This window comes from Phyllobates terribilis, unplaced genomic scaffold (genome assembly GCF_046119375.1).
Source record: "Phyllobates terribilis strain yellow unplaced genomic scaffold, ASM4611937v1 Scaffold_6553__1_contigs__length_43711, whole genome shotgun sequence".
In the NCBI taxonomy this organism is placed as follows: domain Eukaryota; kingdom Metazoa; phylum Chordata; class Amphibia; order Anura; family Dendrobatidae; genus Phyllobates; species Phyllobates terribilis.
Window position 1 is genome coordinate 14,448 of NW_027369296.1, and position 17,695 is coordinate 32,142.

At 35.5% G+C, this 17,695-nt stretch overlaps 1 protein-coding gene across 1 annotated transcript; it reads right to left on the reverse strand.

Annotated features, from left to right (window-relative positions):
- Positions 1-14,407: 14,407 nt before the first annotated feature.
- On the reverse strand, positions 14,408-15,411 carry LOC141251082 (uncharacterized). The gene is made up of 3 exons (XM_073670205.1): positions 15,324-15,411; positions 14,536-14,762; positions 14,408-14,434 (listed from the first exon to the last, which is right to left on the reverse strand). The coding sequence occupies exons 1-3, from the start codon at positions 15,409-15,411 to the stop codon at positions 14,408-14,410; spliced, it is 342 nt and encodes a 113-aa protein (XP_073526306.1).
- Between the last annotated feature and the right edge of the window lie 2,284 nt (positions 15,412-17,695).

A 17,695-nucleotide genomic window follows, 5' to 3' on the forward strand; every position in this document is an offset into this window, starting at 1 on the left:
AAGTAGAGGTCTAGAATTAGTGTTAAATTTATTCCAAAAAAATTTATTGTTGATATCATCAATTTAATTATGGATACCTGTTGGCAAGTAGAAGCTTTGCATGAGATAATTAGTCTGAGAAAGAAGGTTAGATTGAATAAGAGTCGTTCTACCGGCCTGCGAAAGTGTGTTTGCTTTCCAATGCGATATCTGATTATTTAATTTGTTTGCAGCATAGTCAAAGCACTCATTTTTTACCGTACCTGCAACGATAGGAATGCCCAAGTATTTTCCATAGTTGTTGTTATACGTATTTGCAACTGAGAAGCAATATTGTTCCTAACAGTGGTTGTGATGTTTTTAGAGAATTGAATCGAGTTTTTTTCATAATTAATTTTGAGTCCCGAAATATTGGATAAGCGGTCTAGAGTAGTTTTTATGTATTTAGCATTGGTAATATTTGCATTGCCGAATATAATAGTGTCGTCAGCAAAGCTGAGAAAAGGGATACAAGTCCCCTGGTTGCAAATTTTGATTCCTACCTTATGACCACGCTTACGTGATTCTATAGTTAACGTTCTGGTTAATTATTCCATTACTATGATAAAAATAAAAGGAGCAATGGGATCCCCCTGTCTAAGGCCACACATAGGTTTAAAGACTTGTCCGGGTTTGTTGTTCACCAGAACAGAAAATGAGAAAGATTTAATACAATTCATAACTAAGTTTGTCCATTTAATTGCGAAGCCAAATGAAAGCATTATTTGTTGAATGAATGGCCATTGAATTTTGTCATAGACTTTTTCCATATCTATCTTCACAGCCATCCATCCCCTGGTCCTTTACTTTCCTTATGAAAGGAATTGAAAATTTCATGTGCTAGCAGGATATTATCTTGAATCAGACGGTCTTGGACAAAGGCTCCCTAGAGAGGGTGGATTATCTTCGGCAGTAAGTGTGATAATCTATTTGCTAAAAGTTTAGTAATGATTTTGTACACAGTATTGCATAGGCTAATAGGTATGAAATTATTAATGGTTTGCGGATTACTAATTTTAGGAATTAGAGATATTAAAGAATGAGTAGACTCAGTAAGAAGAGTTCCACTATGGAAGAAAGCTTGTACCTGATTTAATGATTGAGGTTCCCACAATGTGCCAATATGCTTGGTAGAATTCTGTCGGGAAACCATCAGGTCCACATGTCTTATTTTTTGGTAAATTCATGACAATGTTTTTCACTTCAACGTCAGTAGGGTTCCGAAGAAGTGAGGTATTGTCCGTAGCTGAGATAAGCTGAGGGATGAGATCAAAATCATGGATGTTCAAGGGATTTATATGATGCGGTTTAAAACCGAATTTGAAGGTCCTTCGTGATTGCTTCTTGAATTTATCGTTGCTCCAAGTATTGGATACCATCTAAAGAGGTGAACGATGAGATTTTTTGTTTGAAGCTTCTTTGCTTAGCAATAGTGTGAAAGTATTTAGTATTCTTATCCAACCGATAGGTGTTTTTAAGTTTAGCACATTGAACCCAGTATTTATGTTGGAAGGATAATAGAGTGTGGTGTTGACTTGTAATATTATGAAGTTTATGGATTAGATAGATATTTTGAGGATCATTAAGAATTTGTTGTTGAATCATGTTCAAATTGGTAGTGGTTTGAAGAAGCTTGTTGTGATTATTATCAGTAAATTGTTTCCTCCAGTTTTTCGAAAGACTGTTCAAATATCTTTGCTTCATATAGAGATTGAACATGAAGGATCCTTGTTGATTCATATACCAAGCCTTTTTAACCAGTGTAGTATACTGTGGATGATCTATCCAAGCATTTTCAAAACGGAACGGGTAATTTTTACGTCGTCGATTGTTTTCCAATCTTAGGACAATACAGCAGTGATCCGAAGTAGTAAAAGGAAGATGAGTGATCCCTATGGAATTAAAACAAGCGTGAAAGCGTGGTTGAACCATACACCTATCTAATTTTTCGAGAATAGTGTTCAAGATGTTGGTGGACTTCCTCCATGTAAACGGGAAGCCTATGGAAGGAACAGTTAGAAGCCCGAATTGATTAGAAAGTTCTTGTAGTCTGTCAAATCGTTGAGCAATTGGATCGTTGTCGCCCCATTTATCTGAGGCACAAGCAATTTCATGGAAATCGCCTATTATTAGAAAAGGTAGATTTATTTTTTGAATTTTCCTGTAAAGCTTATCCCAGTATGGAGATTTATTTGAGTTGTCTGCCGGAGCATAAATAAAGAAGAGGATTAACTTGATATTATTAGTACTGAATTTAAGAGTGATTATGTTGTTTTTATGATAAAGGATCAAAAAAGAACTCGCATAAAGAGAATTAGATATTAATAGCCATAAGCCACCTCTGGTCTGATCTGCAAGGCTAATGTAGATATGTTTAAATCCTAATTTATGTAAGAAATTATTATTGGGAATGTTATTAGACTTAGTTTCTGCTAGACATAGTATATCAAGTGAATTTGCTCTTTTTAGAATGCAATTTCTGTCCAGGAATCAGTTCTTCTCGTACCTCGACAATTCCAATATGCAATATTCATATAAACCATTTTATGTGCGTAACCATAGCATGGAAGACCCATAAAGTGTAACTAATGATGACTTTCTTGATGAAGTGAGAAAGGATAAAAGAGTGTAACATCAGAGAATCCATTATCAAAAGATAATGGACAATATGAGTAGTGTAATCAAAGAGAATTCATTATCCTCAGATAACGGACAATAGTGTGAAATAAGTAACCGGAGAGAATCCTCTTTCATAGGAAAGCAGACAAAATAATTGGTGCATGACATAAAAATAATGAAGAGAAAGCAGAACCATATATGGCTATAGCAGGTCACTGCCATAGCCAAAATTGTTGGCACATCCCACACCAATGGCGGGCCAGGCCTGCCACCCCAACCCAATATATTATTGAACGGTTATACAGTATACATATTACAAATGTTGATTTGAAAAAGTACTATCACTAGAAGAGAAAACAAGCTTTGGGCCAGCCCTAAAGAAATTTAAGTTGACAACAAAAATTATAACAATTCGTATATACAAAGGAGAATTGGTATGAAGCCCAATATGAAGCCCAATGAACATTTGATCGCCAACTATAGCTAGACGAAGATACTGGAAGGAGGGTTTGTCAGCACGTGGCAATAAACCGCCCAACAGGTGTCAACAAATGGGGAAATACCGTCGGAGATGACAGGAAACCACGCGTAAAGGGCCAACCGCCATTGATCGGCACCGGAGGATGACAAAGCACCAGGGAGCGGCGGATACACCGAGCTACATAAAAATCTGCACCACCAGCATATCATGGGGTCCAGCTTGTGCAGATCAGAAAGAAATTGGCGCACACAGGTTCGAATCTCAGCGACACAACCCCCAAGCTGGCGGAGAGCGGATTCCGGCCAAAGCTAGGACTTCTCCGGCACACACAATCCAAGCCAGAAGAAAAGATCGGAATAACAATGATTAGAACGAAAAATGTATAAAATCTAATTCGAACATACAATAGATAGAAATAGAATATCCAATAACCTGCTGGATCCTGATCATGTCCTCCAATTTGTATATGCAATCGTTGGATATACCGGTAAGGTGGATGCAGACTGTAGCTCGTTGATTTGAGTGGAGGGGATTTTGCATACCCCCGATCAGAATACGAAGCGACCGGAGAAACCACGGTCAAGCAAGTATTCGACATCAGCAGCTTCCGGGAATCCAGCGCCAGCCGATAGAGGGCAGACATAATGGGTTGACAGAAAAGAAAGATTTCAGCATTAAAACCATAATTTAACACCTGAAGAACAAAAACAGTATAATCTTGGAGAAAAATTAGTGAAAGTTGATTGAAATAAATAGCACCAGAACCGTGTACAAACCAGAAGGTTAAGGTGGGGTTAGGAACTTGGTAAAGAAAACAGATCCAATGATAAATCATGTCTTCGAGAGTAGTCGAATAATCAATTAAAGCATGAGACCTTTGAGAAATGGATTGAGAATAGATTTGAGAACTCGTAAACGAGTTGATCGAGAGGAAAATATGAGATAAGGGGGAGATAAGAGAAGTCAAGAGTAGAGAAGCAAACGAACCTGTACAAACGATATTTACATCACGTATATACACAGCGGAAGCAACGGCGCAATCGGACGATCTAATGGCTTAGAGAGAAGATAGAGCCCTTCTCTCTAAAAGCTCCTAAGTCATGACTTGATTTAGGTGGTGTTTGTTAATAAAAAACAAACGTTTCAGTAGTTTGCTGAAAAATGAACTATAACGAATGATTTACTTTAAAAATCCCAAAATAGTATGACTAATCGGATCGTCTGTTGATAATAAATTTTCTAAAACATGATTATATTGTTTTTTATGTAGACGGGCCAATCCAGCCTAAATGAATAATTAATGTCCAAACCCATTTATACTATAGGACGAGTTTGTCGGATGAACGGCCGGACACATTTGGATAAATTTTGTAAGTATCTACCATCAACTTTGTATATTGAATTTTACCATCAAGTTGAGAACAACAAAAGTAAAATTTAACTTTTTCGCCAATGCCCTGTTGGCTGAGTGGTGGGTAGTTGCCTTATTCACCAATATTCTCAGGTTCGATCCTGGATATGTAATATATAAGGGTTGAAGCATCTGTTCTATTCGTGATGGAATGTAACCGCCTATAGAAGGGATCCTAGTGTTAGCCATAACACATATTGTGTTAAATGTCTCAATTATATATTAGTAAAAATAAAATTTTGATATTGTAAAAGTATTTCATCGAGAAAAAATAAACAAGATCATACACAGAATTATGTTTTTCTTCTATGAGAAAATCGAGGAGATTGTATAAACTAATGAATATTGTATGAAAAAAGAAATATGAACTATAAAAGAGATGAATGAAATATAAAATGCTCATTTCGCGTGAAAAAATTGTCATTTTAATCAATTATATAACTTCTAAGAAAATAAAAAATGACAGAAATATCATTATTTAATTGATCATGAACATTGAACATTTTTATTTTAACTCATTAATATATATAATTAATAGATTTTGGGAAGAAAAAAAATCAATCAAAAATATTTTAAAAATAATCTTTTTAATATAAGAATTGGACGCTAAAATAACAAATCTTTTTGCTTTGTCAGGGTTATCGAGGGTGTTGGGCCACTACTTGCTAGTTTACTAATCATCCGGCTAAGGCAGCTAGCACACCACTCCTTGACATTGGTAAATTAGGAAACAACAAAATCTATGCAGTTCATAAATTTCGAACCCGTGTTAAAATATTGCACATCTCAAAATTTTACTTCTCATTTACCACTCTTCAGTCAACCCCTGGAACAAAATAACTGATCTTTAATACAGACGAAGTATTGATTAATTAATGGCAATGAAGTCAAATGGAGGGCCGACAAGGTAGGTATAAAGAAATGATAATTTCACGTAACAAAGTCGCCTTGAATGGCGCCAAAACCCTCCCAATCCTCTCCAGTTTGTCGTGGTCTATTACCTTGAATGCTCTATTAATACGAGTAATGTGCGATTATTTTTTATTTTTTTGTGCCACTAAATAAGCCATTACAGCTACTCCTATTATTTAAGATAAGCGATGTAAAAAAGCCAAGTGTTTTAACTCTAATTTTGGTTGTAGTAGACAGGTGCTATGTTTAGTAACCTACAACTTGTCTCTCACCAATAATAGTCATTGTATTAAGACCTTATATATTGAATATCATCATTATAACGTTTTTACTTATAAGTTATAATTCAACTTATTTAAAGTAAGTGTTCTATTATTCTGAAAATGTATAAAGTTCTCTATACAATATATTCTAAAATACACGTATAATTACATTTTATTGAACACTATTATATAAAAACCTTTACTTTGATAAAAAAAAAATATCAATATAAACATTTATCAAACGGACCCAAAACGAAGTTCCTTTTTGGTCCGAATCTTCTATTGCACAGTTTTTTTTTGTGACAAAAAAAAAATTAGACCGATGGGCTAAATGACATTAGTTTAGCGGTTTATTGTTGCAGAGATTTATTCAAAGTTGTCGGCCCAATAATATTACTCCCTCCGTTCTTTAACTATCTTCCTGTATCTCCAAAATCATTTACGGCAAAGTGTTTTATCCAATCATCACATTACTTTTGCGGGTGCAAAGGAGAGAGGGAAAAAAATTAAAATTGTGCTAAAAGTTGAAGAAAGCTGGATAAATACTTCTATAAACCAACCAAATTAAGTATTAAGAATACAAGGATTGCCATGTTGACATTTGTTTCTATATAAACAGGGACTTACACCATTTAATTTCAACATTCAAAGACCAAAAACACCCCAAATACAGGGCATTTAAAGCATCATTGCCTCCTTCTAATAGCCTCAGATTTTGACTTAAATGTTGCTTTGGAATCACTGAAAGATGGAATGGTTGTTGAGGTAGGTGTCATTCAATTCGGAGGGGACTTTAAAGGTTTGCTGACATTCGATTTGAATCAACTACCTGAGGAGAGCATTCAACCAATATTTAGCCTACCAAAACAGCAACACATTCCAAATCCTGCAGAACCTGAACAAGAAACAAATACAATCCCACAAAACCCTCACCGACCAATATTTAGAAGGCTCGTCACGGAGAAAAGACTGCAAAGTCTTGTTTGGCTACTTAGTCGAATAACAAGGGGAAAAATTTTCACGAGGTATGGTCAAGGAAGCATCACAACTGTTCAACATTACAACCAGAAGTGCCAGCTCACTTTTGTAACACAGCGAAGCATCAAAAATAAATAGGCAACCATACAATGTGAGCACAAAGCACCAACTAAGTGGTAGGAATAGGATACAGATACAAGAGGATGCTATTACATCTCTTTAAATGGGGAAAGATCTTGCATAAGATATATAGCATCTAAGCTACACATTTCCAAGAGTACAGTTCATAGGATGGTTAAAAGAAAATAGATTAAACCTCATTCAAATCCACTACACCCAGGGTTAACAGAAGCCAATATAAAGGTACGAATGGAGTGGATTATGGGTCTGTTACAAGGGGACACACCACAGCAAAAAACCAATTATTATCCTATGTTTGATTTTGTTCATTTAGATGAAAGTGGTTTAATCTAACCAAGAAGACACAAAAGTGTAATTATCACACAATGAGAGGGGACAATATAGGTCTTCTAGTTCAAGTAAATTTAATCCTAAAGTGATGTTCACAACTGTTGTTGCTAAGCCTAGATTTAATGATGTAGGAGAGTGCATATTTTATGGGAAGATAGGTATATTTTCATTTACTTATCAAGAGCCAGAGAAAAGAAAATCAAAGAACACAGAGAAAGGCACAATAGTCACCAAGATAGTGGAATCAGTCAACAAGGATGCAACAAGGAGAGTACTCATTGACAAGATTATTCGGGCTACCAAAGCTAAGTGGACAAAAAATGGAGGACATAATGTAATTTTTATCCATCAAGATAATGCAAAAGCACACATCACACAATCTGATCTAAAATGGCAGCAAGCTTACATGCAAGATGAATTTACATTCATTCTATTTCAGCAACCTCTTAATAGTCCAAATTTGAACATATTAGATTTAAGTTACTTTAGGAGCACTCAGTCCCTAATGCACACAAAAAATGCCTAAAGATATTGATCAATTGCTAGATGATATGCATGAAGCATTCTATGAACTAGATCCTCATACTCTTAATAATGTATGGGTGAGTATGCAACTTGTAATGAATGATATATTAAAGGAGAAAGGGGTAATGGTTATTATGTGCCTCACATTAACAAGAGAATATAAAGAATTCAGGGCAATCTGCCTAATCAACTAACTGCACCTAGTTTGACTGTAATTGAAGCATGGGGCATTGTTTATGAAGGATTACAACCAAGAGTGGTAGAACAAGCCAATCAACAATCAACAACAAGGGGTTAATCAAGTCATCAAGGTAACATGGCAGCAGGAACAAGTAACATGGCAGCAAAAGCAAGTCACATGGTAGAAGAAGCAAGCCAGCGAATGCATGAAAAGACTCAAGTAGATGGGTATGAGATCATGATATAATAGAATCAGTACATTGATTATATTGTAAAATATATTTTTTTATTATAAATTAGGGTAAATGACGAGGCCTAGATCGTTATGCCTGTCAAGTTAAATCACCTAGTTTCTACTAAAGTATAGCGAAAAGCATGGATTGTATCTCAAAGGAGGATAGTGCGATTATTACTAAGATTATGATTGTAAGTAGCAAAGAACAAGGGGGTTATGGTTGTTTAATTAATTGTAACAAACTTCTAACATGCAACTGGGTTTTGTATTCAATAAAGAGAGAAGTTTCCTCGCAGCAATCAGCACAACAGATCGGTTCATGGATCATAGACTCCTAATAACATGTTTTCTTTTGATAGAATTGAAAATTTGTCCTACTCTTTGTTCTAAGATAACAACTAGTCCAAATAGTCATAGAGACCATCATTGTAAGTTATAACCAAGGAAATCCCAAGATTCAATAATACAATAGCATTAATATCAAGATAAGTAGGTTCATGCAATACCACTGGCAAATCACCGATACTTGACATGAATTCAGAATCCCTACACTATAGACACTCACAAATAGTTCATGTGGATAATGATTGCTACACAAAGATTAGACTTTTACAAATAGAATCATCTAATCTAGCAATATTCATAGTTTGCAACCTAGATTAAACTAACATCACATAATAAGCAATTAAGCATAAGAGATAAAGAAAAAATACTTTAATTTCATAAGAAAACATGAGTTTAGAGACTCACCATGAAACCAATCCTGAAAGCTTCAAGCTTTGAGTAAAGAATGGTGAATTTAGTTCATCATAATCTCAAGAACGATAAAAAAACTCTAAGGGAGGATGCTTAGATGAGAAAGTAAGATTCTCCCAACTAAACCCTAGAAAACTATTTATATGTCTTAGAAAATAAGGAATAAAAGAAATAAAAATAGGGAAATAATGTTTAGAAGATCTTTGGAAAAGCAATCCCGGAGAGAAATTCAACATTTCGGATCTTCTAGCTGTCAGGAATGCCCGCTGACGCGGCTGAATGTCCGCGGTCGCAGTCTTGTGTTCTGTAAACTCTGCTTCCAGTGTCAGAGTCCGCGGTCGCGGGTCTTCGTCCGCGTTCGCGGCTAAGCTTCTGCAGAATAGTGACGTTCGTAAAACCACCATAACTTTTAACTCACAACTCAGATTGCGCTCTTCTTTTGAGGTCTTGAATTAAACTTCAATATCTAACTCCTCAAATTGGAATAACCTCAATCAGACATCGTATTAGGGAGAACGAGCCATCTGAACTCAGATCAGCATCTCAACATTTCTTCTCGGCACTTCTTCGCTCTAGCTCCATCCCGAATACACCAATGATGGGTACACACGAAATCTCCATGGTTGTGCCACAAAACGCTCTCGAGCTTCCCGCAAATCCATATAATGTACTCTGCAAGCCGGATTCCAGGAAATGCACTCTACAAGCTCCTAAACACCACCAAAACATAAGCTAATAACCGTTAGATACACCATATGGAATCTCTCTATCAGTAAACATCATGGGTATTTTGTAAACATGCAAGGGAACATAGCAATTTGATATAGCATGCATAATGTATACATATTAGGTAAGACGTTTTGGTATAGCATAGCATGAACTGTCTTATGTATTTTGTAAATGGCACTATGTCATGTAAGGGGACTAAGCATATATAAAGTGCGTATTAAGTACTTATTGAATGGAAAACATGAAAGAGAATTAACCATGCATCAAACATCATGCACTTAAAAGGGAAAAAATCAGTAATGAGGCGGACGATATTGGCCTAATTATTTGTCTCAGAATGTCCCCATACATCATTGACAACAGAACCCGAGTTGTAATTCCTAATCATACCAGGAGTCAGAACAGACACAATGGAACTGTTTGAACGACACAATTAGGATCATATTTCTCAAGGGCCATGTCTCAGATAACAGAAGACTCGTCATAGACTACATGCAAGATATGAATAGATAAATTGGGGCACTAGGTATGACCAATAGGAAGATAATACGGGACATGTTTATTCTCTAAGTTATAACATCACTAACATGGGGACATTGACATCATACTAGTCAAAATTGTCAAAACCGATGAAGCAACTATCAGTTCATTTGGGCATCTATGCCCACACACACAATATTCAGGTCATTACAACAATGTCCAAACAATACAGCCTAGTGGTTCAGTTGAGCATAATTGCCCGCATAACAACACAGGAATAAATGGCATATAAATAATGAGAACCCAACAAGGCTCACCTTATCTGATAATTAAACATTCATATATATAAAAATTAATCAGACATCAAAAGTCGATACTTAAAAGTCCATAATACATCACATAAGGAGTTCATAGTCCACATAACTCCATTAGAGAGAGTTGTTAGGATTCATAATCCATAAGGAAAAAATAAGAGGGGACTTAGCTTAATCACCACCAGTAGATGATGATGACGATAACTCCACAACTTCAAACACATGCGTATTAGCAGGGACAATAGCAGGCTCAACAATAGGCTCTCATGAATGAGACATGGCTACAACAAATGTAAACATTCTTTCATGAGAGGGGACTTTCAAGTTAGTATGAAAATATAGAACAACCATGGGACTAATATGCAAATGTCCCATTAATTATGGATAAATAGGGAACTTTCATTTCAATCCGACCAAGTATCTCATTCATTAATTTTGAAATGAGTAGATCAAAGAAATGAAAAGTTGATTCCATGTATTGAGGGTTAAGCATGTGTTAATGGGACATGCATGCAATTCAACAATCATTTCTAAGTTCATCCTAGTTCAAAAAATAACTAGGACATATTCATTAACAAAAGGGGACATGAAACCATGACAATTGATATATATCATCCTCACATAAGCATTCACTGAGGATGATGTTGATCTATATGTGGATCGAATCATTTTCAATCCTCCGAGAAGCATCCACCACATATAGATAAACAGGGAAGCACATGAACATGAATAAATGGGACATGCAAGCTCAGATAAAACCAAATCCGGGGACAAGAATATCACCGTTATGATCCATATAGCCACCATGATCATCAACTCAAACCTCAAAATTACGTGTAAGAAAAAAGAACAAAAAATTAACAAAATTAGAATCTCTAATACAGAATTGAAAATTCTGAATTAAACAGAAAATGAATAGAACAGAGGACATGCAAGCTCATAATTAACCATACAAAGGACATGCAAGCTCATAATCAACCATAAAATGACATGCAAGCTCATAATCAACCATAAAATTGACATGCAAGCTCAGAATTAACCATACAAAGGACATGCAAACTCAGAATCAACCATAAAATGGACATACAAGTTCACAATCAACCATAAAATTGACATACAAGATCAGAATTAACCATTTAATGAACATGCAAGCTCATAATTAATCATAAAATGTACATGGATGCTCAGAATTCACCATAAATTGTACATGCAAGCTCAGAATCAGCCATAAAATAGACATGCAGGCTTAGAAATAACCATAAAATGCACATGCAATTTCAAATGCAATTGAGAAACGGACATGCAAGCTCAGAAATAATCAGAAAATCGACATTCAAGTTCAGAGATACCAGAAAATTGAGATGCAATCTCAGAAACACCCAAAGAATGTACATGTAATCTCAGAAGTTTTTAAAGAAGAACAAAAAAGTGGATCGAATTTCGAAACATCAACCAAAATCAAAACAACCTCACAAATCGGAAAAATTCACAAAAACAGAGGGCTAAATCGGGGGAAATAAGAAAATACCCCAAAACAACCTCAGAAAATTGACATTCAACCACAAAAATTACCAATAAAATATGAAATCGCAAAATTAAGAGGAAATCTTAGTTAAAAATGTGCAGAACCGAAAACAACAACAAATATTATTAAAACAATTGGAAAATTGAAGGAATAAACCCAAAAATTTGAAAATAGAGTTAAGGGTTTGTTGGCTTATATCCATTATAATGTACTTATCCATGATAATGGATTTTTTTTAAAAAGGGGTTTTTAAGCTTCGAAATACGTGTAAAAAATCAAAAGACTTTGTCATTATAATGACATTATAATGAGACAAAGCCAAACACCATTATTCTAGAAAAGTCTATTATTTTTGAAAAGTCCATTATAATTAGGGAGGCGAACGAACCCTAAATCTCTAGCAAATTAGATGAAAACTAAGAAATGAAGAGGAGGAAGAAAATGAGAGTCAAAATCAACAGAAAAGGAAGAAGAGAGAGAGATGCCATACCGATCGGTTTTGGGGATTAATCCCCAAAAAAATAACAGATCCGACCATTTCAGAGAGGATTCGAGAGATTCATGCAAAAAAGAAGAAGAGAAAACCAGAAATAATATCAGAATGAGAAGATAAGAGATCGACATAGTAGATCGAGACGAACAAAGGGGACGAGGACAAACCACGTATGAGAATAGGTAAGAGAAGATGTCGGAGAAGAGATCGGAGTCGAGATCGGGGAGGGTGAGCTCTCGCCAGATTTGGGAGAGTAAAGGGAAGAGAGTTGAGCGGCTAGGGTTTAGAAATGGGATGGAGAAGAGAGAGTGAGAAAATGAGGGTTATATAGGACCGGGTTTCAGGTATAATTGGGGGTTTTGGTTGAGGGTATTTTTGGCTTTTTCGAGTTTCTAAAAATGGATAAAATCAGATATGAGAAGATAAAATTGGGATGCCCGTTATGGAAAGTGAGAAGATAGTTAAGGGACTGAGGGAGTAAAAACCAAATATAGTGTAATCACAACTTCCTTTATCTACTGGCCCATGATAGCAATGAAAATCGCGACATACCAACTCCTGTTTGGCATGTCCACGTTGTGTAAAATGCAAACAAATCTAGACCGTCGAATTCAAGATTAATAGTTTATAAAATATAAATCTGAGATTTTTTTATACATTCTGGAAGAAGAAAAATCTAGGGTTGGGAACTTTCGGTTCCTGGTATTTTTTTAGCCTACTTGCAGTGTAAAAAGAATTCTTTAATCGGGTTCGGTTTCCATGAATTTTACTAATCTAATCGGTTTCTAAAGTCGGTTGCTCGGTCCCTACCTTTTTACATATTTGTCTTATTTTGGTTCATAAAATCATTTCGGTTAATCAATTTTCAGAAAATTCAACAATAAATTCAGCACAACGATAGTCGTTAATCAATATCACCAGAGTTTGAATCAGAACCAAATAGGTCGATGGAATCAATGACTAATTTGTGTCGCAAAATCCGTATCGAGGGCTACAAATCGAAATAGATGGAAGTTGCAACTAATATTACAATATTATAAATCACATAGAATTCTGAAGAAGATAGCAAATGTTCTAATATTATAAAATTTCAGTAGTTTTTTTACTAAAACTCAATACAAAGTTTTTTCATTTAAAAAAAGTCATATTGTTGACTGCGGCATGGAAGGATGCCTTTTATACAAGTTATTGTTTTCCAACTTTTTTTGGAAAAGTTACAAAGTCAAAAATATAAAAAATGCAAGATGAAAAATCTATTATGTATGTATAATTCGCATTCACTTTTAGCACATAAAATTTTAACATATAAACTTGCTAGCACTATCAACTAAACTTAAAATGCATTTTTAACACATACAATACATGGACTTGCATTTAATTTTATATACACTATAAACTGAAGTAGAATGCAATCTAGCAAATGAGCATGTATTTTCACTTTCAACACATAAATATTCACTATCAATAAATAAGCATGTATTTTCAATACAACATGGTATATGAGAATGTAAATGCCCAAACCTGTTTTCTTTGATTAATTGATTGCTGCAAAGAGATTGTGGAGAGCATGAAATAGCATAGATACCACCACTTCTAGACAATCTTCTTTAAGGTTCAGTACTCAGGGTTATGCTCAAACTCAAATTATGGCCACAAAATCTTCCAGTTTAACTAGATAACATCCAGTTTAACTAAGTGAATCGGAAATCCGAACATGACAATGCAGACAGGCAACATCAATGAACAAACGAAAATGTATAGGTTTGGTGGCGTCGTTTGTATAACTGGTTCATGCTAAGTACGAGCAAACAGAGGTGCTAGAAAGTATGCATGAAACAAACATTTAAAAGCGTATAAACATACTGAATTTTGGATTCCAACGCTAGATCTGCTAATATCTCCTCACAAGTAGGAAAGAGTCTACAATAATGTCCGTAAATCAAACAAAACTTTGAGCACATGCAACTTCAACGAGCAACACAAACGAAACACAACTGGAAAAAAAAACTCTGTTTTCTTAATCGAACAGACTGAAACCCATGTCCTGCAATAAAGAAAACACACAAAGATCATACACCATACCCATAGACATAGATAATTAGAATTATAAACAATAGAAAACATAAATGAAAAGAATGGTCTTACATCATCAGACTCTTCTTTCTCTACAACCTTCTCTTCCTTCTTGGCCTCAGCAGCAGGGGCCCCACCAGCACCGCTAGCTGGAGCTGCAGCCGCTACTGCAACACCGCCACCACCAGATGGGACTGAAGCCAACTTCTCCCTACCGCAGGCAATGAGTTCGGTGATGTCCTTCCCCTTCACTTGGGACAACAGCAGCTCAATTCTGTCGTCATCAGCCTCGGCACCCACTGTATTGATCAATCCAATATTTTAACCAATTCAGATGGGAGTGGCAAGGTTACATGTGATTAAAAAAACTGTGGTAGCACAACATTTTAAATTCTTGATATTATTGATTTATTCTGGCAAGTTGGAGGATTACACTACAAAGAATTTGATGCATCTTCATCTGATTTAAGCAATATCATCAATATATAGAAGTTGAATGCAAGTGACATTGGCAATTTCAGGCCTCTCAGATTGAAAGAAAGGAATCAACTAATGGATTATTCTGTATGATAACAGTATCATTACGGACAACGAAATCGGAGCCAATCATGAATGCGCCCCAAAACAACAAATATCACCCCTCATCCACTCCAAAGTGATCGAATAACAAGGCCAATGAACAACGATGAATCGGTACAGACAAAATGCTGCATATGACATTATGCTCACCTAACGCGACATTAAGAATGAAACATTCATCCACTATGAATAAGAAAACTACAGATAGCAACACACATTCTTATAATGAACTTTCCTATAATGAACAGATAATTGCAGAAAAGATAAGATTGGGTTGATACCTGATCCGAGAATGTTCTTGATGTCCTCGGCGGAAGGACAGGTGTTGCCACCCAAGACGGCCAACAAATAAGCAGCAACAACCTTCATTTCTGATCAATCAAATCGTAAGAACATCATATAACAGAAAACTACTACCATTGTTCACTGAAAATTGCAAAGGAAAGAGTGAAAGGGATTTACTTGGAGATCTGAGATTTCTTCAAGAGAAGCGGAGGCGCAGTTGAGTTTACTAGGGTTTTGAGAAGGTGTGATTGAAGAGTTTCCTTGTGATATATAGACGTGTGGCAATGGTTTGGGCCGGCCCATTATCAATTCAGTTAGTTTTGGGCTCGGCTAAATATCAGGTCAGCCAACCGTGTGCTCCGTCCAATGTAGAGAACGTGGCAATGATATATACTATATGATTTTCCGTAACAGGGATAAGCATAAATCAGTCCGGATTGAAAAAAGGAATGGACTCAACCGAACCAGATTGACCGGAACTGATGTGATTCGGTGAGGTTTCTTGTCCAAGATTTTACATATGTTGGTTCGGTCCGAGGTGATCTAGACCGACATTTGAAAAATATAAAATATTAATTATATAAGGTTATATATATTGGTTATTAATATCTCAGTGTAGTTTTCTAGGTGATTTAATTCTATATATATATATAAAAATATATATTATAAGAAATAAAAAAAAAATTTATATATTTTAAATAAAGTTATAGTTTCAGTTCAAACATGGATCGGACTGAGACCAGACCAGAACGATATTTTCGGTTTGGTCTTCGGTCCACGAATTTGTGAATTCTTTCTTCGGTCCGGTCCGGACTAGGTCGGTCTAATTTTAGACCGATGCTCATCCCTATTTCACATTCAAATATATATGATTTTCTTTCAAATCTGAGGAGTGTACGAGTGCACTATTAAGGAGTGCACCAGTAATTTACTGAGGAGTGCATCAGTCCACTACTGAGAAGTGCATCCTAGTACACTAACGAGGGCACCAGTGCACTACTCATGAGCGCACTAGTAGTACACTAGAGGATGTATCAGTGCACTACTAATGAGTGCACCAGTAGTGCACTCGCAAATCCACCAATAATACACTGAATAATGCATTTAGTAGTGTACTAGAGAGTGCACCAATAATATGCTGAAAAGTGCACCGGTTCTAATGAGTTCACCGGATATGTACGATAATTTGGAGAAAAATAATGAGTCGAGGTTTTTTTTCAAATTTAGTATGCCTAGAGAGTAGAGAATAGAGAGTAGAGAGCGAAGAGATGAATTAAGATTTTAAACTTTTGGGGACACTAGCGGCGCTATTTGCAATTCAAGAAATAACACGTCTAGCCACACCTAAAGTCATCCTCGAAGGCGACAACTTATCTGTTATTAACGCTATTAAGGACATCTGGCATATTCCTTGGCGAATTTCAACTATTATATCCCATATCAAAAATCTCTTCTTTCTTTCACAGAATTCAACATTTTCCAATGTTATAGGGAAGCAAATAAGGCTGCGGAGATGCTAGCATCCGCATACATGGGCATGGACAACTTCTCACTCTTGGGACTTCAAGGAGAGCTTTTGTAGCGGATTTTGAAGATACCTAACGGCAATGTCACGACGTGGATGGATGTAGTGTCATGGACTCCTCGGTTGCGATCCGTCATTTTCTTTCAAAATTATGTACCATCATCGGTAGTGATGAATTTGGATGGCCTTTGCCTTGAGGGGGATCCCGGTGTTAGCCATGCATCAAAAAAAGTTCATTTAAGAATTGCTGTTTGATGCTTCAATTTATTATTTTATCAATCTATAATGACTTTCTGCTAGGACTAGGAGAGTTCTGTATAAGAAAGGAGGGAGTTATTCACAAGATCTTGCCTATTAGAAAACCATTTAAAGGGAGAATATTAGAATCTAAAGGGTTAGATCTGTCAGGCCATATACAATAAAAAACTTCATTTAAATTTTTTATGTTATTTTTTGATTTTTCACTTTCACATAAGCATAAGAAACCATATATAACTTTTACTCACAATGCAAAAATTAATCAAAAGTCTCTTAAAATCATAACTTAATAGTTGTGGGAGTATCTTAATAATTTAGAATTGAAAAATAATAATTGGTTATTTTTTGCTTTCTTTAACAAAAATATGATTCTTGAAGAAGAAATGGTGAAAGATTTAAGGTAAGTTTCTCTGTGTACTTTTCTTTTATTTTTAAATCTTAAGAAACTTTCAAGCTTTCCAGTTAGTTTAAAAACTGATTATTATTTTAAAGTTTAGGGCTTTCACTTTTAGAACTCAGTGTAGGCTTAACGTCTCATTGTTTGTTTATTGGAGTATTTTTTTGTTGTTGTGGTTCACTACTTCT